General features: G+C 46.6%; 1 protein-coding gene across 5 annotated transcripts in view; it reads right to left on the reverse strand.

Moving 5' to 3' along the window:
• LOC112310392 (sodium/glucose cotransporter 1) overlaps positions 1–25,318 on the reverse strand; it is a 60,539-nt gene that overhangs the window by 24,978 nt on the left and 10,243 nt on the right. For 4 of the 5 annotated variants that reach the window (XR_008427324.1, XM_045200808.3, XM_053928329.2 and 1 more), the window contains exons 2-9: positions 21,534–21,991; positions 15,076–15,147; positions 10,670–10,774; positions 9,148–9,207; positions 4,838–4,933; positions 4,661–4,765; positions 2,985–3,090; positions 2,152–2,232 (exon numbers count right to left, since the gene is read on the reverse strand). Coding sequence is in view for 4 of the 5 variants with exons in the window: in XM_045200808.3 (XP_045056743.2) it covers positions 2,152–2,232; positions 2,985–3,090; positions 4,661–4,765; positions 4,838–4,933; positions 9,148–9,207; positions 10,670–10,774; positions 15,076–15,147; positions 21,534–21,770 (862 nt within the window). In the remaining variant the exon portion in view is untranslated. The remainder of the gene's footprint in view (positions 1–2,151; positions 2,233–2,984; positions 3,091–4,660; positions 4,766–4,837; positions 4,934–9,147; positions 9,208–10,669; positions 10,775–15,075; positions 15,148–21,533; positions 21,992–25,318) is intronic. The other variant, XM_053928331.1, reaches the window with a different exon arrangement.

The raw sequence follows: 25,318 nt of genomic DNA on the forward strand, positions 1-25,318 counted from the left end.
ACAAGTTCTCGTGTATTTTTAAAAGAAAACAATTATTCCATTACGTTATAATAGTTTACTTATCAAAAGAACAAACATGAATACTTCAATAAAAAATCCCATTAAATTTCTGAGAAAATGTCTTAGTTTGTTCAGGTTGCTCTAATAAAACACCATAGATTAGGTGGCTTATAAACAACAAATATTTACTTCCCACAGTTCTGGAGGCGGGGAAGTCCAAGACCAGGTGCTGGCCAATTGGCTGTCTGGTGAGTGTGCACTTCCTGGTTCACGTACAGCCTTCTTTCCACCCACCGTGTCCTCACAGGGTGGAAGGGGAGAAGGAGCTCTCCGGGGTTTCTATTATAAAGGCGTTAATGCTATTCATGAGGGCAGAGCCCCCCGAAGGCCCCACCTTTTAATACCGTCACATTGGGGGTTAGGATTTCAACATATGAACTTTGGAGGGACACAGACATTCAGTCTGTAACAGTAAAGAAAATACAACTATTTAGAAATATTGCTAACATTAAATGGAATATCCTACCCACTCCTAAAGTTTAACTGATGTCATCTTCAACTATTGGGGAGGCCTTGGCTGGTTTGAAAAATGTTCATGTTGCCCTGGCTGGTGGGCTCAATTGGTGGGAGCATTGTCCTGTAAACCAAAGGGTCATAGGTTCGATCCCTGGTCAGGGCACATGCTTAGGTTGCAGGTTCGGTCCCCGGCCGGGGCGCGTACAGGAGGCAACCGACCGATGTTTCTCTCCCTCTCTCCCCCCCCTTCCCCTCTCTCTAAAATCAGCAAGCATGTCCTCGGGGGAGGTAAGAAAAGTGTCGATGTTTAACACCAGCACACGATCAACACAATGGCTTCGTGTGTTTTAGCTGTAGTTCTGTCACTCAGACCAGCCACCGCTTCTCAGCTCATTAAAGACTTCCTTGGGTCACGCTCAGCGTGCGCTTTGCTCCCCAGCAACACCGCGCCGAATGTACTTCAGGGTGCACAACGCTCACTGAGCAATAAGACAGGGGACTGTGTGTTCTGTTCGACTCTATCTGTCCTCACTGCATGCGGCACAGCAAGGAGATCCATGAAACCATAACCCTTCCACTGCACTCACATGTCACTTCAGTATTTTTTCACTGCCTGGGCCAAGACCTTCTCCTTCTAGGTTTCTGCAAGACTGATCTCTTGCCCGCCGAGCAGTGGGAACACCGACTTCCTGAAGCCGCACTCCTGCCCTAGCTGGTGGAAGGAGACTTCCGTCTGGAGGTAAGAGTGCTTGCCGTGACAGGCACTGCAATACGGACGTTCACGTGCTGGGCTTTGGGGTCCGAGAGACCGGTTCTGGCTCTGCTCTTGGTGAGTCTTGCACGCGAGTTACTTGGCTGAGCCTCAGCCTCCACACGTGTAAAGTGGGGATAACGACAGCGGTTATGCCTCACGGCGCTGGTGCTGGTTGAAGAGGCAGCGCAGATGAGTGCCTGCATGGGGCCTGACACCCAGTGCATCCCAGCTACTGTTCTCATTCTTATTGCTTAGTAATTTGTTGCATTCTTATCTTGTCCTTCTATTTCCCAATTTCCCTTTATAACCCCGCCCCCTTTTTTTTGATGAATGAATAACCCACTGTGTGCCTCACACTGCACTGCATGAGGGATACAATGGCTCTGGTTCTTAAGGAGTCCTGAACCTGGGAAGTATGATTTACCCATGTGATGGACACTCGAGGTGTGCAGAGAAAAGTAAGTTGTGTGGCAGTTGGTGCAGGGCCGGAGGGGAAAGACAGAATGCTCACAGAATCACACCTCTGGGGCAGGGTCTTCCGTTGACGCTGCCAGACGGGCCTGACTGAGTGGACGCAAAGCAGAGGGGCTTCGAGCTGCCCAGGGAGAGCATGGCAGAGGCGGGGATGGGAGTGGTGGACCACCCTGGACTACTGTTCCAAAGCGAGGGAGCCTGTCATCGCCACTCTAACCCCTGGACTCCTTTCTTCTCATTAAGCAGAAGTGTCCTCCCTGATTTTCAGCACGACCTTAGGTGACGCTCTTGGGTTCTGGGGGCCTCGGTCTCCTCATCGGCAAGATGAAGGTGCTGAAGTGGCTCCAGGCAGCAACCCGATTCAAAGATACCATCCACAGCACCCAATCCTCTCAAGGTTTACTTACCAAAGCCCATCAGCGAGATTGATCCCAGAATTATAACGCCAGCATGCACGGTATCCGTATACACCACAGCTGCAAAACCACCTGAAGAGGCAGGAGGAAGAGGAAGGGAAACACATTTGACTCTTTCTGCTGAACGCTGCTCTGGCATCCTGTTCTACACTCCTGTTTCCTCCAGGTCTGCACATTTTCACCGTCTGTCCCTTTAACTCAGTGGTCTGACAACTACAGCTGCTTGGTCTTGGTACACCCTGTTTTCTCTCTTTTATCTCCTTCATAATCTTTTGCTGGGTTCTTTTTAAAAAAAAGATTTTATTTACTTATTTTAGAGAGAGGGTAAAGGAGGGACAAAGAGAGGGAGAAAAACATTGATGTGCAAGAGAAACATCAATTGGTTGCCTCTCACACACTCCCAACTGGGGTCCTGGACAATAACCCGGGCATGTGCCCTGACTGGGAATTGAACCAGTGACCTTTCGGTTCACAGGTCAGCACTCAATCCACTAAAACCACACCAGCCAGGTTCCATTCTTTTACCGAGCAGCCTGCTGTATCTGGCCTAATACCACCTAAAACGGCCCCACTGCTGACCCTGTCAGTCAGAAAGCCCCACCTGCCCAACCTGATTTCTACGGGGAGGGCTCCACTTTGGCACTCCAGCCTTGATTATTTTTACTATTTGCGCCACCCTCCCCCACCAGGCCTCAGCAATGTGCTCTACAGACTTAAGGAAAATGTAAAAGCTGAAGACCCCTGCCTCAGTGTCTACCAGGACTCCCCTAGGAGGCAGAGCTTTTGTGTTAACATAAATACCTGGATGGTTAGAGTAGCCTCACCTGTGATGGTATAAATGCCAGTAATTGTCAGCAGGACTATGGTGACCAGGTAAATATCCAAGCCCAGGACCAGCCTCATGAACATGGCCCCAGTGCAGATCTCTATCTGAAATGAGAGCAAGGCGCCGGGCTGCTCTTCCATTTGCAGCTCAGCCCACAGCAGCCCCGTGAAGACACCGACCTCAGAAGCCACCTGCAGTGGCACAGTGCTGCATCACCGGGGGGCGCTGGTGAGGGTTACCCAAGTTCTGCTGGGCAACAAGGCTTGGGCCCCATGAGTTCAGCCAAGGTCAGCATCTTCAGGGCTTGGGTTAACCCAATTAATCAGTTTAACACCACTTAGCCTCTTCCTCCCTGGAGCATCAGAGTGGGGAGCATGCTCAGAGAATGAGCTATTCCTGCAGTTCTGCACTGGGGAAGGCAAAGGGAACAGCTCCTCCGGAGCTGGCCAGCTTCTTCCATACAGGACCAGGTGGTAAATGCTGTCGGCCATTCAGGCCACATACCATCTCTGTTTTTTATGGCCCTTTAGCTCAGTGAGAACCATTCTCAGCTTAAGCAGGCCACTGTGAGGACTGGTCTTTGGGCTGGGTTTGTTGACCCCTGGCTTAGATGACAGTGATTCTGAAGCATCTGAGCATCGTTTAACTGGCCAACTTCTTACTTTGTTATTCTGGTCCCCAAAGCCAGAGATACAATGGGCAGAGATTCTCCCAACATTCTCCTATCCATTTATTTACCAAAGGTTTACTGAGCACCAGCAACGTATTAGGTTTTTAGCAGGATTCTGAAGACACAGGGTTATCAAAAGTCAGTCACTGTCTTCAAGTAGCTTACACTTAATGATGGAGACAGACCACTAAATGGGCACTTTTCACACGGCGTGGTAAGTGGCACTCATGCGATCCTTCAGGAAACGTTTACTGAGTGCCTGATGTGCTGCACGAGTTCTCAGCACAGGGCGCATAACGCCGCGAATGAGCCGGGCAAGGCCCTGGGCCTCAAGAAGTTTGCGCTGGAGTGGAGAAGACAGATAACGAGCAAGGAAGCAAATAAATCCCTCTCACATGCTGACAGGAGTTACAGAGAAAATAGAGACCGAGTAGAGACTGACCACCACATCCATGGAAGGCCTTTCCAAGGAGATACTTGGAAAACACGAGGGAAGAACATTCTAGACAGAGGACAGAGCAGGTGTCAAGGACTTCAGGTGGGAAGAAGCTTGCAGGATTTGAGAAACAACGATGCTGCTGGTGTGGCTACGGCAGGTGACTACAGGAGAGGGGACAAGGCCAGAGAGGCAGGGGCTAGAACAAGACGGTCCTTACCAGTCATAACAAGGGGAGCAGGTTTGCTTGCAAGGGTGGTGGGAGCTCCTGGGTTGTTTTAAGCAGAAGAGTGACATTACCTAATGACATGACACAGGGAAGCCCAAGGTTCTCTGGGAATACAGAGGAGGGGCCTGTAACCCAGGCTTGGGAGGCAAAGAAGATGCCTCTGCCTCTTAGTTTTTGTAAACTCTCATGAAGCTGTTCTTTCTCTGCCCTGGCTTTAACAGCAGAGGCCAACAAGTAACATGTGGGGCCCCAGGGTGACCTGCTGGGACAAATACAGCACAGTCCAGTCCATTGATGTTGGTTTGCTTTCGTCCTTGGACTGGCTTTGAAACAACTCACCGAGATCTTGTGGAAGACATAGAGGAGTAAGTACAGAATGGCGAGGAGGACCTGGATCCGGCAGCCACCAAACCTCTTCCTCAAGTATTCCGGCATTGTCACCACCTGGGCGGGCAACAAGAGAAGTCACCGTCAGAGTGCCAGAGGAGGCAGACGGCAAGGACGGGCCTCGCTCACCACGTGCTGGTCGTCACGGAGATGCAGTTGATGGTGGGAGTGGCCCAGGAGGGCAGGACACAGGGTCACGGACTCTGGCTTTGCGCTGCCCGGTACCTGTGAAGATGACAGAAATAAGAAAGGAGGGAAATACCGCTGTCTTCAAGAAGCTTGGAATTGAGCTTCCGGTGAAATCTGTGGAAAGAAGGAAATCCAGCTAAATGAAAATGTTTAATGATGACAAATGCCTTTTATGAAAAAATCACAGAGCAAAACTAAATGCTTTATCATACACTGCAAGTACAGCAAGTGCTGGAGAGAGACAGAACTCGGCGCCGTGTCAGCGGTGCCCATGTGTGGGCTGGTGCCCCAGATAATCCCGCTCACTTCTGCCTCCATCCTCTCAGGCCGTGCACCTGGCGGCGGGCAGTGCGGCCTCTTTGTTCGTCAGATTCCTGGGCCCAGCTGTGGTAGGGGAGCAAACAACTGTTAAATGAACCCCGCCCCACCTTCTGTCCTGAATCCCCTCACGTGCTCCCGTCTTTGCAGGACGGACATCCTCTGGTTTCTTTTTTTTGGGGGCGGGGGTGCTGGTCAGCTAGGAATTTGGGATTTTTGTACTTTATTTTATTATCCTCTATCTCAAGGTCATACAAATAGTCTATACTTTCTTATAAAAATATAAATATTTGTATTTCCTATTTAAGTCTTTAATCAATCTAAAATTGTTTCTGTGTAGAACAGGGACCCAATTTTATCTTTTTCATGTGATCATTCACCGGCCGTCCTTCCCTCACCGGTCTGTCACGCTGTCAGAGGCATGAGGTCCCCCCGTCTGCGTGTGCCTGGCCTCTCCTCTGCCTCACTTGCCCGTGCGCTTGTCCTGTCAACAGGAAGCCCTTCCGTTAAGTAGGGCAAGTCCTTCCTATTTTTCCTTGATAGCAGTGTCTTTGCTATTCACATACTTCTGCTCTTCTATGTACACTTTATTTATTTTTCCAGCTCTCCTGAGACATGCTATATAACGTCACGTAAATCTAAGGTGTACAACAAGATTTGATACGTGCATGTGTTGTGAAATGAGTATTCAGCACAGTAAGGTTAGTTAACATCTCCATCACCTTACAGACTTATCAGTTCTTCTGTGGTGAGAGCGTCTCAGATCTACTCACTACGCAACTTTTAAGTATATAACACAGTATGGTTAACTACAGTTCCCGTGCTATTTTAAAAAATCTATCCTGCCCCCCACCCTATGCCTTTTGATGGGAGGATTTAGTTCATCTGTATTTAAAGTAACTGTTTATAGGTAAGGATTTACTAATGCCATTGCATTAGTTGCGTGTTGGCTGTTTTGTAGTTCCTCTGCTACTTTCTTCCTCTGTGAACGATGGCTTTCTATAGTGGTGTGCTTCGATTATCTCTTCATCTCTTGTGAATCTGCTGCAGGCTTTTGCTACTGTGGCTACCATAAGGCTTACATAAAACATCTCATAGTGCCCTGGCTGGTATGGCTCAGTGGATTGAGTGTAGCCTGTGAACCAAAGGGCTGCTGGTTCGATTCCCAGTCAGGGCACATGCCTGGGTTGTGGGCCAGGTGCCCAGTGGGGGGACCACAAGAGGCAACCACACACTGATGTTTCTCTCCCTCTCTTTCTCCTTCCCTTCCCATCTGTCTAAGAATAAATAAATAAAATCTTTAAAAACAAAAAACAAAAAGAAACAACCCCCATCTCATAGCCATAACAGTCTATTTTAAGTAGATATCTTTGACTGATACAAAAACGCTACCCTTTTACTTTGCCCCTGATATTTTGATGTCATAATTCACCCTTTTTATATTATGTATCCATTGTGTAGACAGTCATTTTAATAGCTTTATCATTTAACATTTATGCTCAGCTTAAGTGGACTGACGCACCAGTATTCGAGTATTCTGAATTTGACTGTATCCTCGCTCGTACCGGTGTGCGGTGTACTTTACAGCACTAATGAGCATCCTTTCACTTAGGCTTGAAGGACTCCTTTAAGCATTTCTTGTAAGGCAGTTCTAGTGGTACGAACTCCTTCGGTCTTTGATTTGGCAAGCATTTGGCCTTCATTTCTGAAGGACAACTTTTCCGGGTACTGTACTCTAGTTGAGCGGTTTTTTTCTTTCATCGCATTCACTATATCATGCCCCTCCCTCCTGGCCCGCGTGGTTTCTGCTGAGAAACCCGCCAATAGCCTTATGGGGGTCACCCTGTAAGGGAGGAATTCTTTTCTCTTGCTGCCTTAAACATTTTTCTCTTGTATTGATTTTAGACAGTTTTATTATAATGTGTCTTGGAGAAGATAACTTTTGGTTGAAATTTTGAGGAGAACCTATGAACTTCATGATCTGGGGTATCCTATTCTCTCCCCAGATTTGTTAAGTTCTCAACCCCTCCTCTCCTACTCGGTCCAATACCGCGTAGATCGTTTCTCTTACGGCGCCCCAAGGTTTACGGAGGCTTTCTCCGCTCCTTTGTCTTTCTTCTCCTCTGACCGGATAGTCTCAGCTGACCTGTCTTCTACCTCACAGAGTCTTTCTCTGCTGGACCCAGTCTGATGTTGACACTCTCTCTCGTATTTTCCATTTCTTTCATCGTGTTCTACAGCCCCAGAGCTTCTGTTTGGTTATTTTTATGACTTCTCTCTGTCCAGCTGCTCATGTTCTTCGTTCATTGTTTCCCTCATCCTGCTGGATTGTCCTTCTGAGTTCTCTTGTAGTTGCTGTGCTTCCTTCAAACAACTGTTTTCAATTCTTCATCAGGCAAATCTCAGACCCCCATTTTTGGGGTCGGTTCCTGGAAAATTGTGCTCCTTTGGTGGTGTCATGTGTCCTTGACTTTCCATATTCCTGACATCTTGCATGGCTGTCTTTGCATCTGAGGAAGCAGTCACCTCCTCCAGTCTTTACTGACTGGCTTTGGGGAGAAATACCTTCGTCACCCCTGCTGGGATTCTGAAGCTTTCTGGGACCTTTTCTACGAATAAAGCTCCTCCGTACTTCTTGTTCCCTCACAGGCAGGAAACTCTAAAAAAGATCCGCCTTCTCTCGATCCTGCAGAGCCAGGCTGAGTGCGCCAGCCTCCTGTTCGCTCTCCCTAGCGCGATGCTGAATGTTTAAGTCTGTGTGCTCTCCCCCAATCCAGAGTCAGGCTGGCTTTCTGCACATGCCCACTAGCTTCGTGCAAAGGCTCCCTCTTGCCACTGTCAGGGATGCTCACTGGGGACTGGTCACGGGGTAGAAGTATATGTAGGTGGGATGTGCAGAATGTTGGGGTACCTATGGAACAGGAGGGGATTCTGCAGATAAGAAGTCCCAAAAGGTCATTTTTCAGGCTTCCCTACAGTCTGCAGAGAAAGTAGTAGGATCCGTGTTCCTTTGACGCCATCAGAAGGGCCCTGACTGCTGTCATCTCAGCCACTGCCTGGCTCCCCGTGAGGCAGTACACCTCAGGGCATGAGATGGGAAAGCGGTGGGTCTTTTTGGCAGCAGCCTGCACAGCTGGATCAGCCAGGCACTTACTCACAGGCTCTCAGAAGGAGAAAACTCAGGCTGAGAAGCTCGTTCTTGGTACTAAGCTGTGCCACCTTGGGAAGCAGTGACACGGATAAAGTGAACTATTCCCCTTACTCTCTTTAATGTGTCCAAAGATTTTTTCTCTGTAATCCATCCGCATGCTAGAAGTTCTCCGCTAGACCCATGGACTTCCCTAACGCCCTCTTGCCCGTGGGTGACTGTCTAACTCGGTGTTCTTTGGGGGAAGGTGGTGGAAACTCTGACTCTGCCGTCTTGATGACATCACCCCACATGTCCCTGTGGATGTGCAGCCTAGACGGTCTCTTTGTTCCGTCCTCTCAGCCGGGAAGTCTTTGCACCCTTAGTGTTAGCTCGCCAGTTCCTAAAAGTCCTGTTTGGGTTTTGTTTGGAATTGCATTCCATGCACAGACCAGCTGGGGGAGAACTAACATTTTTAGGCTACTGCCTGCTAATCATTAACATAATTGTGCTCTTCATTTACTTAGGCCTTATTTTTCTAAATAAAGTTTTAAAATGTTTTCCACACAAGCCTTAAGAGATAACTCCTGAATACAGTCCAGAGTGAAAGAGCAGGCAGTTACTGGCCCCCGTCTGCCCAGCAGAACAACATTATTGGACACATTTCTTGGGATTCAGGGGAGTCAGAACAGGGATCAAGAGGCCGAGAAGTTGGACTTATCTTCCAGGACGCTTTTATGTGCAAAGGCAGCATTCGTAAGAAGAAGTAGTGTAGAAAATTGAAGAACTGATAAAAGACACTCACCCCAGCCTTAATGTAAATAGGAGAAAATATCCAACCAAGGACACAGAGCAGAAATGGAGCCTGAAATCAAAAAGAAAAAGATCAGGGTCCCACACAGGCCAAGCCCTTCAATGTCCTATGTTTACTGGACAGAGTGGCATTAAAAAGACAACCTTAGTATCTACCCAACGCAACATGAAGAGACGTGGGAATGCACTGTCCGTTTGAGCCTAACGAAGGTATCACTTCTGGGGACCTTAGAGTAACAGCCCAAGTGTAGACCTTTCTGTCCAGTGAACTTACAGGCACTTGACCTTCGCCTACAAAGCGGCACCTTCTTAATTGTAAGGGGGGAGTTCACTGAGCCAAATTTCACGGTATTTATTATTAATTTATTGTTTGCCTCCTTCCACATAGGAATGAAGGTAACTTATGATTAAATATAAAAAACAGTTTAAAAAGAAAGAAAATCAGAAACCATTCAGAGAAATGGGAGAGAAACTATACCAACATTTCATATACATTATTGAAATTAAGTAAAACGTTGGGTCTCGCTTCCTTTACAAAGAAGGGGTAAGGTAAACTGACTATATGAAGGAGATGCCAGTGAATCTGAGAGGAAATGGCTGTAAAGGCCAGGGTGTCCTCCTCGGGTTGGAGCTGACTCTGCCACAAGTGTCCCCTACTGTTGGAGTCCGTCAGCAGAAAGTGTGACTCAGAAAGCAGGGAGCTTTCAGAAGAAGTCAGGTGATGAAAGGCTCATTGGTAGAAGACTCATAAACACACTTACAGTTTAGGTGAACAATCCTATGTCCTACAACAAATGTATCCCGCAGGTCAAATAAATAATCCACTTTATAAGTTTTAGAGTTAAACCCTGGTACCCTTAGGAGAGTAATTAGGAGTTTTGTAGTGACTAGCTGAATATCTCAGTGAGCTCAGGTGAGCCCATTCTCTATATATACTGCCGACATGTGCATACAGATATATGTGCACGTGCGTATTTATACACACACATAAACAGGTACCCAGGGTCCGGCACAAATAATGCCCCTCTTTATTATAAAGTCATAAGCATGCAAATCTGTAGCATAACAATATTACACGCAAGCACAACATACGACATTTTGGGTGAAATGTCCAAATGAAAACTGTAAATCATCACACCCATATTATTGCCCTCCCAACCACACTGAAGCAGGTGTTACTTCTGCCGGACATACTTCTTTGTTACCCGTCTTTTTACTCCGTTACATATGTGTGCACACACACACACACGCACACATAGGTATTGAAATATTAAGGTGATCTGTTCTCTACACGACTACTCTCCTGAAACAGTTTTGTCTCGTGTGTGCCACGGTCCCTGAAAGAGAAAGATTCTCTGTGTCTTCATTCATTTACCAGGAAGATAAGAAACTAGCAGTTTTTGGAGAAACTGAAAACTTGGGACTTTTCTTTAGTGTCTCCTCAGGGTTGGAGGCGAGTTTTGGTGTCTGTGAGTTTTATCTAGGCCGCGGCTGCTACAGAACGAATCACTCACATTCCACTCGAAGGCCCCGATGGCGATCCCTGACGTCGCTGCTGTCCCGGCCAGGCCCATGAAGTGGGAGGTGCCAGCATTGGAGGCAAAAAGGGAGGCACCTGTCTGGGAATCCAAAGGCAGTTCCATGTCAGAACTTTTGGTCCAAGGCCAGGAAATAATTTCACAAATGTCAACTCACACTGAATTGTACAATTTTTCAAAGGGGATTATTCCCTGGCCATAATTCCCATTTGTGTTTCTTCTACACGAACCCTAACCATAAATTAGAAGCCGATGAAGGGGGAAGAGGTGAAAAAGGTGGAACCACAGCCGTTCTTACGTTGCCACCCCCCATGTGCCCCACCGACTTACTGGACACTCTCTCATGCAGAAATATCCGCAGGAGTGTAATTCCATCGTCGTTTGGAAATCATTGAAAAATATTAATAATTTAACTGGTCATCTATAAGGGACTGGTTAAAATACATGAAAACAAGGAAATACAATGGAGCACAAATGAAGAATAAAGGAGCTCTATTAGGTAATAAAAATAAAAAAACTTTCTAATAGAATCTCATTAAAATTTATGTGTGTACATTATACTCGTGCACATGTGTTTATATATGCACGGGAGAGACCCTGGAGATATACACACATGTGTGCACATGTGTATACACACACATGTATGTACGCGCACACGGCAAAGTACTTCTGGGGGCTGGAATTATGGCTGTAGGGATGGAATTGGGAGAAAATTTTGATGTCTATACTTGTACTGTAATTTTTAAATTTTTTTACAACCACATCTGTTACTTTCAAAATAAAAAGTCCCAGAGGCATTTAGAATGAACAAAATCCCTTCTAAACCTATAACAGCTTTTTAACTGAGTGGAGACAGCCACTCCATTAAAACAAAAATCCAAGTCTTATGCTGTTGACATGAGATACATTTAAAACCAAATTATCAAGAGAGGCTTAAAATACCAAAGCCTTTTGGTGCAAACAAACACACACAGCACTGACAATATTAACATAAGATGAAATAGCATCTGATACCAAAAGCATTAAACAAGGGGTTTTGTTGTAACTGTGAAAGGTAAAGTGCACGCATAAGACAGTGTCGGGAATGTACAGGCACCAGACATCTTAGCAGCAACAGGCATAAGGCACAGAAGTCTTAGAAGAGGCTCATAATCAGCACTTAAGTAAAGGCAGTCATTTCCACCATCAGGAGCGCTTGCGACGCTTATGACAACACTACGAAATCACTCAGCCCAATCGCCCGATTACGTGCGGAGCACTAGGTGAGGCGTCGCAGAACGTGCTGCTTGCAGCTGCATACAAATGCAGGGTGGGGCCAGAGTGGGTTCCAGCTGTTCGTGTGGGTTGGCCAAAAGGTCCACTTACCTTTTTCCATAAAATAAAAGACACGTTTCATTTTCACCAACAACTTTGTTGATTTGGATATTTTGAGCATGTCAGCTATCTCCCGCTATTGGCTTCTAGTGGGTAGAGGCCAGGGGCGCTGCTAAACATCTTCCAAAGCATAAGACAGCCCCACAGCAAAGAACTATTTGCCCAAAATGTCAATTGTACTGACAAACTTCGCAAACCACGTTTGACACATTTGATTAGTCACAGCAGCTTCTCCATACACTGCACAAATCTTATTTTTGCGGTTCAGTTGCATTTTTACCTTTCTTGAAATAATAAGCATCTACGCCAAAAATGTTGCATATTTTCTTCCATCTTCAATATTAAAATGGCTGCACAAAAATTCACCAATTTTGATAAGTTTTTTTAAATGCACACTGATATGGCAGCTGTCACAACACAATCTAACAAAATTGTTTTGAATGAAGTTAAAACCAACTAAGCACTACTAGAGCCGTCATACGGAAAACAAACAAACTTTTCGGCCAAACCAATACAATAATTAACAAATAATAATACAAGAATAAACTTTGTTTCATGTACTCGCAACTGTAAACCTGCTTTTGCCCCACCCTGCATAAAATATCTGTATCTACCTACCTACGTTAATACAGGCCTAGGAAGATATTAATACAATATTAAAGGTAGGTTAAAAAGTCACCATTCATTAATGCAGTAACTATTATAAATGTCCGCTAACACCTATGTGCCAGGCAGCATCCTAGGGATACATTAGTGAGTAAAAGACAAAAATCCTTGCCCTCATGAGAATAACATTCTTTTGGCAAGAAGAAAATAAACAAAATAAATTAGAGGGTTATTTTCTAGCTTAATAGAAAGGAAGGTGGGGAAATGCATAGGAAGTGCTGGGCGGTAGGGGCAGACTGTCTGGGAGGAGCCCCGAGGAATGCCAGGGGAGGAAGCAAGCCCTGAGCCACATGGGGCGAAGCCTCCCGGGTAGGAGAAGCAGCAGGGGCAAAGGCCCTGAGGCAGAAGCACAGCCAACTGATTACCGGGCACTGGCTAGGACTGAGGACAGGCGTCCTGAGAGGAGAGGTAAGAGAGGTAAGGACGTGCAGGTCATCTGCGGCCTAACACGGGCCATTATAAGTAGTGGGGTTTTCACTCTGGGTGACAGGGGCCCCCAGAGGGTTCTAAGCATAGAAGCAACAGGGTCTGGCTTTGTTGAGAATAGAAACAGAAGAGCAGGGGTGGGAGGAGGGGCCCAGAAAAGAGGCTGTTACCATTAATACAAAGAAGACACAAGGCAGCCCGGACCTGGAGGCAGAGCTGATGAGCAGTGGTCAGATCTCAAACACATTTCCCCCTGGTGGATGGGATGTTGGGTATGAGAGAGAATAAAGAGCGTAATATGACCCCGTGTTTGTCCAGCTGCAGCCTGGAAGGATGGAGCTGCCATTCAGGATTCAGGAAGCAGGGCAGGAGGACCAGATTTGTGGAGGCAAGTCCAGGGCTTCTTTCACACTTGTTCAGTCGGAGACAGCTGAGAGACCTCTCCAGTGCAGGTGCCACACGGGAGGCCGGGCCCACAAGTCTGGAGTCAAGGGAGAGATCTGGGGTGCGTTGGCATGTAATTGGCATTTAATGCCATAAGGCTAGATGGGGCTGCCACGTGTGTGAGTAATCAGAGGGGAGAGGTCAGGCGCTGGCCCTGGGGAGCTCCAGCGTTAAGAAGCCAAGGCGATGGGAGAGAATCAGCCAGGGAGACTGAGAAAGAGTGGCCGGGGAAGTGGCAGGGAAGGAGGAGAGCTGGGTGATGAAATAGGGAGGGCGTGAGGGAGGACTGGGAATTCCAGAAGTTCTCCATGGCCAGGCCTCAGGGTGAAATGAGGACTGAGAACTGACTACAAGAATAAGTCATGTACAGTTTAAAAAGGAAGGAAGGAAGGAAAAGAAAAGAACAAGCCACGCGGGGGACCCCGGCAAGAGCAACTGATACCTGTCAAACATCCGCTGATTGAATAAAAATATAAAAGAAAAGGGAAATTTGGAGTGGCAGAAGTATTCTTTGATTTCAGTTTCCTTTAATAACACCACAATATATTTTGCTCATTAAGCAATAACCCTAATAATGAAAGCGGGAGTCACAGTACAGGAATCAGTAAGTCGTAACATACAGCACAAGCCCTGGGAGGCCAAGGCGTGTGAGCGCCCGCTGAAAGCCGCTGCAAGTGCCACAGCGGGCACGGTAACTCGGGCAGCAGGCGGCCGCTTTTCCGGGGACAGAATCAAGGACTTCAAAGCCTGAGCGTGGCTCAGGCAAGAGACTGGGGACCTCACAGCCCAGGAAGAGATTGTGTCACTAGGATTCTCTGTGGAAGAATAAACCACGGTAGGAGGCCCACTGCAAATACTGCTTTGCCACATTCAATTTCTTTCTAAAGCAAGTTGACAAAAAAAAAGAAGATTCAAAAATAAATCAGAGAGCTGTCCCTCTGAATTGCCTACTCCACCTCCAAATACGGCTCCAACAACCTCTCCTCTGTGAGGCCTTTCCAGTCCTGCACCAGGCTCTGGCTCTCCCAGGAAGCCTGGGTTTGCCTTGCACCTGTGGCCGGCCCCTGCCCCTCCTGTTAGCCCTACTGCACCGCACGGCACTGTGTAATTCACTGCACGCATGTCTAACTCCCCCTCTAGGCTGTGTGGTTCCAGAGGGCGGTGCTGTTTCCCTGTACACACTGGCTTTATTGGGACAGGAGAACTTGCCTAACCTGGCGAAGAAAACAGACATGCAAGTCCAGTAAGTGCAGAGCATCCCAAGCATGTGTCAGTAACCAAACAAATGGTTATTGAACTGAACTGAGTTAAATGGAAACATTTAGGTAACAAACCACGTTAAGAGTTAAAGGAACTACCAATGAAATGGCTTTCCTGACTTAAAAACTTCAGATTATTTTGAGTATAAGACCCCTAAATTAAAGTAATAAACGAGTTAATAGGTAGCCCCCCAAGTGGACTGCCACACTCACCAGCCACCATGCTAGATTTCGGCCGGCCAGGAAGAAGTCTTCCACCGTTCCACGGCTGCTTGACAGCATAGCCTTAAAGAAACAAAGGAAAACAAAACAACCAACCAACAATGGAACACCAGGAACAAAACTGCCACAGTAACAGGTCTCTTAGGGGCTCCCGAATCTGCCCTTCTTTCTTTTTAGGAACAGAAGCCCACGCACCCTGTGTGAGAGAGCTCGTGGCTGCCCAGCGGGCACCGCACTCTCTTCCGGCTCTGACGTCGCGTGGGAATGTCCATTTCTCTACACTCTCATGGAAATAGTATTGCTTTATTTTTTCCAGCTAGTGAGTTAGTGCCATGGTTCCCAGCAGAGTCTCGGAGATGAGAGGTTTAGTGACTGACTGCACGGATCCATCAGCGATGGCAGATCTGAGCGTGTGCCTGGCTTCTTCCAGGACAGCGGTCACACCGCCCTTCCTATGGTGTCTTTCAAAGGGTGTCCTCTCCACTCAGGGTCCCCAGCGCTGATCCCCAGAGCCCGGTACAGTCAAAAGACAGTACTGGTTGGGGACTTCCTGGATTGCCCAGCACTAGCACAGCCTAAGGATGGCGGCCAAGGGACGGAAATGTTTTTCCGTGCGAAGCGTGAACTTATTACATTACCACCGTCTGCGGTATCTGCATTATAATGGGGTCCCCTCACATCATAATGCCTTCAACCCAAGAAACAACTCTCCATCAGTCACATTAAGTTAGCCTCATTTCCACCATTAAATAAATACTTAGCAGGGGCCTACTATGTGCAGGTCTGACCTTTTCTAAAGCAGATGTTGGTGGTATGTAGGTAGAGGTGCATTAATACTTTTAAAAGGAATTTACAAAATACTCTAAGATGAATAAACTCATCCTCTCTTCCCATTAAGGAAAGAACCAGACAGGAGAAGAGGAGATCCTGGGAAGGATGTGGCTTAAGCCCGTATCTCTGCCTCTTCTCTTCCCTGTTCTCCTTCCGGAGTTATACACCCACAGTGGAGGGTTTCATGGGGTGAAAGATGCACCTAACACCTTCTCAAATTTCTTGGCAGAGAATAATAAGAACGAAAACAAACAATAAAAAGTCTAAGTTCTGCCCTTCAGAGTCCCGTCAAGATGGCAGAGTAGGTAAATGCTGTGCTCACCTCCTCCGAAGACCACAACGAAAAAGTGTCCTTCACCATACTCCCCAGGGCCTCCCCGCCCAGGAGGAGCCGGCCCTTGTCCCAGGGAGAGAGTCAGCTGATGTCCTGGTACCACTGTCCCTCAGCTAAGCTGTCAGCCATCAGGCCTCTGCCTGGCCTGCTTCACCAAGCAGAAGTAGTTGGTAACAATGCCACCATTCACTAACTAGTGGCAGACTTGTCACTCCACATGGTCTCCGCCCAGCTAAGCTTTCATGCACGTGTGATCTTTAATTTGGGGCACGTCAACAGGTCACAAGCAGGACCTTGCTATGCAGAATCAGGCCCTTCCCAGTACGACCACTGGACACTTCTCAGGGCTTACCGTGAGCTGTTACGCTGCTGGCGGGTGGAGGGAGCGATGGAGAGGTGGTCTCCATCCTCTGAAGGGGATTTTATACCAGAAGAGAGAATATAGGCCCTTTATTCTGAATGGAAAAAAGAGTTCTGACATGTTTCTACAGATCATTTAAACAAACAAAAAGAACTGTCTTCAGTTGTGAGAAATATCCTTCTGGGTGGCCAGGTAGCCTTGGGTCGGTTATAGGCAGCAGCTGACCTTGTCCTGCATCAGAGCCCCTCCCAAGAGGACCTAGAGCCAATACACTTGGTGGACACTTCAGACCAAAACAAGCACCACCAGATCAGATCTGCAAGAGGCCTGCCCAATGAGTGGTCTCGGCGGGCCCCAAAGCTTGCTGGGGCAAATCTGACTCCATGAGGTCAGCCTTGTACAGCAGCTCGTTCGCTGTGGTCGTGAGCAGGTCACAGCCACTCAGTCTGAAGGTCAATGCCCCCCACCAATGTGCCAACAGCGATCAAGGATCAACTACAACAGGAGGGCACACACAACCCACAGAGGGGACATGCCTGGGGCACACAGGTCAGGTAGTCAGGGGAACCGCACCACTGGGCCCACAGGTCACCTACTACGTAAGGCCACCTGGTGAAGACTGGGAGACACAGCAGACAGAACTAATAAGTGGCTTGGGGAAATCTGATGGGTACATGCTAAAAAATGAAACTAGTCACCATCTTACACCATATACAAGAGTAAACCCAACATGGATTAGAGACCTAAATGTAAGACCTGAAACCATAAACTCCCAGAAGGAAACAGGTGGTAAACTCTCTGACGTGCCTCCTTTTTTATGATACATCTGCTCGGGCAAGGGAAGCAAAAGAAGGAACAAACAAATGAGACTACACTAAAGTAGGAGGTGCATAGCGAGGAACGCCGCTCACAGAACGGAAGGCCAAGCTAATGCCTGGGAGAAGACACTGGCCCATGGGACATCCGAGAAGGCGCTAATGTCTAAAATTCATAAAGAACACATACAACTTAACAGCAACTCCCACCCACAAAACCACCCAATTAAAGAATGGGTGGAGGTCCTGAACAGACCCTTCTCCCAGGAGAGCACACAGAGGGCCCACAGACGCATGCAGAGATGCGCAGTGTTGCTCATCCCCACAGAAATGTAGGTTGAAACCACCATGAGATGTCACCTCGCACCCGTCAGAACGGCCATCGTCAGTGTTATCGAGGAAGTGGAGGAAGGGGAGCCTTTCTGGTGGGACTGCAAATTGGTGTAGCCACTAAGAAAGGCAGTAGAGGTTCCTAAAAATATTGAAAATAGGACTACCTCATGACCCAGCAATTCTACCTCTTGGTATTTATTTGAAAAAATTCAAAAATACTAATTGAAGAAAAAACACATCCTTATGTTCACTGGAGCATTAGTTGCAATAGCCAAGCTGTGGAAGCAACCTAGGTGTCCACCAATACCCCGCTATATAAAGATGTGGCATATACATACAATGGAATACTACTCAGCCATAAAAACAATGAACTCTTTCCATTTGCAACAGCAAAGATGGCCCTAGAAGGTATTGCGCTAAGTGATATGAAGTGCAAGACAGAGAAAGACAAATATTGTATGATTTCATTTATATGTGGAATCTAAAGAACAAAACCAACAGACTAAACAGAAACAGACTCATGGATGCAGAGGAACCTGATGCTGCGCAGGCAGGAGCGGGTTGGAGGGCTGTGTGAACAGGGCGAAGGGGTTAGAAAGCACAAATTGGCAGTACAATCGTAATGACGCGGTGTGGTGCCAGCTGGGCACGAGGCTTACAGAAGGATCACTTCCTAAATTACGTAATTGTCTAACCACCATGGGGTACACCAGAATCTAATATAAAACAATATTGAATTTCAACTGTAATTGAAAAATAACAAAGAAAAGTTTTTCCCATTTAACACTGTGTCAGAGCCAAGGCACCAGCAGCCAAGGCATCAGCAAAAAAGAGTGACTTCCCAGCTCCCTGTGGACGCTCGGCCGACAGAAGCTGATGGATGCACAGAAAGAGCCCCGAGTGGGCCAACGTGGGCAATTCTGTTCACTGAGAAGAGGGTGGTTGGTTTAATAACTGGAAGTACAGAAAGCTAAACTCCTCCATCACTTCACATAGAAAAGTAAGTCCCAGATGTTTTACAGATTTAAATGTCAAAAACTATAAAGCATTAGAAGAAAATTTAGAGTAATGTTTGTATAAACGTGGAGTGGGGAAAAGCCAACCAGGAAATCTAGAAGATGGAAAGGGAGAGGGAGATGGTCGACCGTCCCTCCAGGGGACACGTGGCAATGTCTAGAGACCATTTCGGTTGTGAATGGGTAGCGGCCCGGGATACTTCTAGGAACTATATAACATACAGGTCAGACCCTCACGGTAAGAAATTGGTCCCAAACGTCAGTTGTGCTGAGGCTGAGAAACTGGCCTAGAAAAACATAGCTTGGAAAAAACATTAGCAATTCAAATGACAGACGAGTTTGTAACAACGGTCAAAACTCGGGCAAATAAACTGGCTGTTCACCGAAGAGGAAAATCAATGGAAAAGATGCTCAACCTCACTAGGAGCCCGGGAAGTGCAAGTCAGAGCTACAGTGAGACGCCACTATTCCCCCATCAGACCAGCCAATCACACAAGCGGCGGTGAGCAAGGCTGGTGAGGAGGGCTTGGGGAAAAGGGCACGCCTACGTGCTGCTTGTGAGAAGTAAATTTTAACACGTTTTGTCAAGTGCCGCTTAATAATACCTACTAAAATTTTAAGTAAACATAGCCTTCTGACCCGGCAATTCCAGTTTCGGAATCCACGCTACACTGATTAAAAGCACCAACACATTAAGAACAGAAAAACCTACTGGGCCATTATCTGTCAATTGCTAGAGAAAAGCGGGACAGCACACGCACTGTATGACGGTCACGCAGCTAATACAAACAGGAGCTAGAGCTCTGCCGTTGACGTGGAGGCCTCTCCCCACCATACAGCAAGTGACAGAGGGCAGCTGCGGAATAATGCATGTAATGTGGTCACAGCTTTTGTAAAGACAAAACCGCAAAAACTCCTCGTATGTGTCCACAGGTTTGCGTGAGTACCGCGGAAGGGGAGGGCGGCTACACAGTCCACGGTTACCCCAGAGGGATGGTAATGGATGGGGAAGACTAGTAACTTATTCTTCAGATATTTATACCTCTTTTCACTTCTTACAATAAGCATGTTATACTTTCACAGTTAAGAACAATATATGGTTTATAAAAAGAACCAAAGGAAAGATAATAACATAAGGAAGAAAAAAGATCAAAGCCTTCTGGATAACTCCAACAAGAACAGAAGGAACAGCAGGCTTCCTTTGGAAGTGACCAGATGGCTTACTAGCACTCTGACCTTGGCCAGACCTAGGCCCCATCTGGGCTAGGAAGAAAGCTGGGTGGGGGCCTCTTAATTCGGTAACACACTGGGGAAAGATTCCCAAACAAGTACTAATCAGAGCCCCTGCCTAGGCCACCTAGAAGGATGTTTCTCATAACTGAAGCCAGTTTTCAAACTTGTTTGTTTAAATGAAACACGTCAGATCTCTTTTTTCCTTTCGGAATAAAGGGCCTGTATTCTCTCTTTTGGTACAAGATTCCCTTCAGAGGATGGAGACCGCCTCTCCATCGCTCTCTCCACCTGCCAGCAGCGTAACAGCTCACCAAGTGTCCAGTGGTCGTACTGGGAAGGGCCTGATTCTGCACAGCAAGGTCCTGCTTGTGACCTGTTGACGTGCCCCAAATTAAAGGCCACACGTGCATGAAAGGGGACCATGTGGAGTGACAAGTCTGCCACTAGTTAGTGAATGGTGGCATTGTTAGGAGCTACTTCTTCTTGGTGAAGCAGGCCAGGCAGAGGCCTGATGGCCGACAGCTTAGCCGAGGGACAATGGTACCAGGACATCAGCTGACGCTTTCACACCAATCTGACCTTTCCCTGGGACAAGGGCCATCCCCTCCTGGGCAGGGACTGGTCTTGGGGATTACGGTGACGGACGCCTTTTTGAGTGCTGACGTGATGAGCTTTAGCGAGTGAATGGTGTTAAGAGACACAGTCTCTACCTTATTAAGAAAACCTTGTAACACAGCGGTGTCAAACTCAGTTTCACTGGGGGCCATATCAGCCTCGCTTGCCTTCGAAGGTGGAATGTAACTTTAGGACTGTATACATGTAACTGCTCCTTAACTAGGGGCAAGGAGCTCGGTGCTGCCCCCGGATAAAACAAGGGGGAGGGCCAGATTCGGCCAGTGGGCCATTGTGTTTGCCACCTGGGTTCTAACAAAGGGAAAAATGTAGGCTCTTTTTTCAAGTTTAAAGAGACCACGTGTGATCCCTAAGTTATATGTGTGTGGTCTTGAGGTCTTGCTAGCAAGGCAGAAATGGTTGAGCTCCTAAGTCAGATCACACAGTTCCAGGTTCAAATCCAAACTCCACCGTTTCCTGGTTGTTACTTAACTTCTCTGAACCTCAGTTTCCCCATGTGTGAAACTGGAGGAGCTAATGGGTCACTCACACTACAGTGGTGAGGCTGTGACACCGAAAACCTCACCACTGGCACCTGTCACTGTCACCACCACCATCACCACGATCATACGACTTTGCAGTAACTGCTGCCTAGGTTCCAGGTGTTTACAGGGGGCCGGGAGGGAAGGTGGGTTTGGTCAGGTACAGCTTGGTTGCTGAGAACGTGAACTTACCCTTGCCTGGGGGGGGGGAGGGCAGTAACTGGGCAAAGGGAGGGCAGAGAGGGCTGTGCACAAGCAGGGGTGGGGATGAGAGGGTGCTGCAGGCGGAGGTGGGGACCAGGCGACCGGTGGGGAGGGTCAAGGCCAGCCTGGTGCCCGGGGCCCTGCCCTCCTGTGTGGAGCCCGACGTACCCAGAGCCCGACGCCCAGGACCGACAGGAGGTAGAACACCATCACCAGGATGTCTACTGCGTTGTTGACACCGGAGTCCACGGCACTCCAGTTGGAGGCGATGCCGGACCAGGGGAAGTACATGGCTGGGCGTCCGCGCCAGGGGAGCAAGGCGGGCCCGCAGGAGGTGGCAACGGCTTTGATTTTGACTTCCGCTTCTGCGGGCCGCGGGGCATCCTGGGAACGGCCGCGGGGCATCCTGGGAGTTCCGGGACCACCGGGGCGCTGAGCAGCCCGGTTCTCACCAAGCAGCCAGGGGTCCTGCTGTCTGCGGCACGTCTTCGCTGCTAGTCCCGGCGCAACACCCTCGCCTGGCTGGCCACGGCCGCTTCCTCCCGCACAGAGAGTGGGTCCAGGCGGGGCCAGCGTGACGCTGCCCGGACGGATCAGTCACTGTCCTTCCGAGCCATTATGGGGCCCTGGGGCAAAAAGGAGAAAGCAGTAGTACTGAGCTGGTCTTTATTTATAATTTTGATGTTTTGTTCACCGTGGATTTTTGGCACTACTTTAGATTTATTAAAATATCACATCAGAATATTATCTCTCTTGCGTCCTGAGTTTTTTTGGTGCCTCCCTAAATTTTGCCCCAAGGAAAATGCCCCACGCGGCTCACTCTGGCCATGGGCCCTTTGGACCAACGCATCGCAGAGGGTCCTCAGCTTTTTGCAGTTTGACTTTTATTGGTGAATTTTCAATCTAAGCCATGCAGTTACTCTCCTTGATGTGTTTTTCTGCTAAATTGTAGTTTTAGACATTTTGGTTAACAATACTAATACTTATAATAACAGCTGATACTCAGAGAGCTCTTGCTAGGTGCCAGGCCTCCTTCTGTGCCCTTTGCAAATCCTAACGCATTTGATTCCTACAGTAACCAACTAGTCTGCGCCCATGGCCGCGGCGGCAGGCAGGCTTGTCCTTGGAGCCAGCCCGAGGTCTATGGCGTCGGTCTCCTGAGCGGAGTTCTATAGTCCTAGCTTAGTTCAGCGCTGTCCAGAAGACATGCAATATGAATCACGGGTTATTTTATTTTTCCAGCTTTATCGAGACATCGCTGACCAATAAAAATCGTCCATGTGTAAGGTGCACAACCTGATGTTTGGGTGTATGTATATATTGTGAAATAATCACCATCTCAAGCTAATGAACGCATCAATTGTGTGTGTGTTTGGTGAGAACACTTGAGATCTACCCTCTTGGCAAACGTTAAGTGTGTGATACATTATTGTTAACTAGTCACCACGCTGTACATCAGGTCTCTAGGGCTTTGTCATCTCATTACAGAAAGTTTGTACCCTTTGATCAGTATCTCCTGTCTCCATTTGACTCTGAGCTTCTGGTAACCCCCATTCTACAGTCTGTTACTATGAGTTCAACTTTTTTAGAAAAAGAATATTCAATATGCTATTTTAAAAATATTGCATGGTGAGATCATGCAGTATTTGTCCTGTGTCTGGTTGATTTCACTTAGCATAATGTCCTCTACGTTCACCCGTGTCTTTGCAAAATTATATATACTGGTGTGTATCTACCTCACATTTCTTCATCCATTCATCTGTCCATAAGCACCTAAGTCGTTTTTATATCTTGGCTACTGTAAATAACACTGCGATGAACACGGGGGTGTAGATGTCACTTCACAACAGAGATTTTGTTTCCTTCGGATGTGCACTCAGAAGTGGCATTGCTGAGTCACGTGGCAGTTGTTTTTAATGTTCTGAGGACCCTCCATGCTGTTTTCACAATGGCTGCTGATGTACATCCCAGCCAACAGTGCACCAACGTCCTCACCAACACCAGCCACCTCTTCACTCACTGACAATAGCCACCCTAGCAGGCGGCCTTGATTTGCATGTCCTTGATGATGAGTGACGTTGAGCAGCTTTTCATGTACCTGTTGGCCATTTGTATGTTTTCTCTGGAAAAATTTCTATTCAGGGTCTTTACCCATTTAAAAAATTGGATTATTTGTGGGTTTTTTGCTATTGAGTTATACGAGTTCTTTATACATTTTAGATAATAACCTCTTATCAGATATGTTGTTTGCCAATATTTTGTTGATGGTTTCCTGTGATACGTATCACAGGTATAATTGAACATTTTTCTGTAGCCATGTTAAGAAAGCAAAGGAAATGGGTAAAATTAATTTGAATAATATATTTTATTTAACTAATATCTCTAAAATATTATCATCTCAGTATGTAATCAGTGTAAAAACTGTTGAGATACTTTATATTGTTTTTTTCCGCAGTAATTCTTTGAAATCTGGTGTGTGTTTTACACATCTCAATTCTCATGCTGACTTCTCACCAGAAATACTTGATCTGTCCTTAAATTTAATGAAATGTACAGTTCAAAATATAGATTCACAAACCAAGTTGTTTTAAACATACTTAAAAATTTTCCAGTAACTAAGTGTATTATCAACATTTTATTTTCCTTTAAGTCACTGACAAAACTGGTTCATCTTTTTAGAAGAATCAGTTGGACTTTGAAGCAAAAGCATATTAGTTTCAAAGTTCTGTCTGTCCAAGTTAAGTTGCCCACTAGCCCTTGTGGCCAACTCAGTATTATTAACATTGCCTTCAAAGAGGCATTGCACATTTAAAAAGCACTTCTAAACTGATCACTCTCACAAAGAGTTCGTCAGACTTTTCTTGTAGTTTTTGCCTCCAGGTACGTAACACAGCCAGTTCCGATGAAAACCTGTGACACATTGACTCGTGTTTGGAGAATGTGCAAGATCATTATTATTGATTTGTATTATGAAGTTTCCATGTGGACATAAATTCCTATACCTGGCTAGTAGCTACGTTGACCTTAAATTTAGCTCATTTATATATAGTACACATTCGTGAGAAACATAAGTGAGACTGACTGCCATCTATTGCCTTTGACTAGTGAATATTTGACAAGCATTCCTTTTGCTTCAGGAAAATCGTAAAACATGTAAATTGTAACTGACATTACAGTAATTCTTTGTAAAATTTCCAACATTCAACCAGTGAGCATGGGCAAAAGCACGTCATCGAATTCATGGCCTTCTAAGTCTTCGACAGTTTCATAAGATGGTGATTCCTATCTGCACACGTATACTGACTGACTGTAACAACTGTGTCCACCCGTGACGCTTTCGTAAAGTCTGCCATAAAAACTAGGCACAAGTACTTTAAATACGTATCACTGGGTGGGGTAAAGCAATAGGGAAACATCCGTCTCCTGTCTTAAAATTCCATTCAGTCTGGAGTTCTGACCCGACATAGCGGGAGCACTATCTGTCATGATAAAAAACTATTGGAATTTTTTCATGTTTACCTGAAAACCTTTGATAAATATAAAGAAGGTTAAAAATATGCACGCCCCAAGTTTGATCTCTTAGGTCATGAATTGGCAACATTTGTTCAAAGGTTTGGGTGTTCTTTGAGACAAAATGTTTCAAATATTAACTGGGCAGTGTTTCATATCACGTGGCTCAGCGAAAGCTAAAGAAAGGTACTCGAAAACTTTCAAACGTTGAGTCTATTCATTTTTGATATTGTCAGAAAGGGCTTGCATTCTGTGGGCAATTGTTCTGAGACAATTGAAAAATTTTCGGCTTTTTGTAAAATATCTTTTTGTAGCATTTTATCATAATTTTCTAACAAATTTCCATAACAGGAATACTTCCTTTTGTCATCTTTCCATCTAAATTGTTTTTCTTTTTGGTACAAGAATCCAAGCTGTTTTAGAGCTGGCTGAAGTACAAATTC

The sequence above is a fragment of the Desmodus rotundus genome, chromosome 7 (assembly GCF_022682495.2).
Source record: "Desmodus rotundus isolate HL8 chromosome 7, HLdesRot8A.1, whole genome shotgun sequence".
In the NCBI taxonomy this organism is placed as follows: Eukaryota; Metazoa; Chordata; class Mammalia; order Chiroptera; family Phyllostomidae; genus Desmodus; species Desmodus rotundus.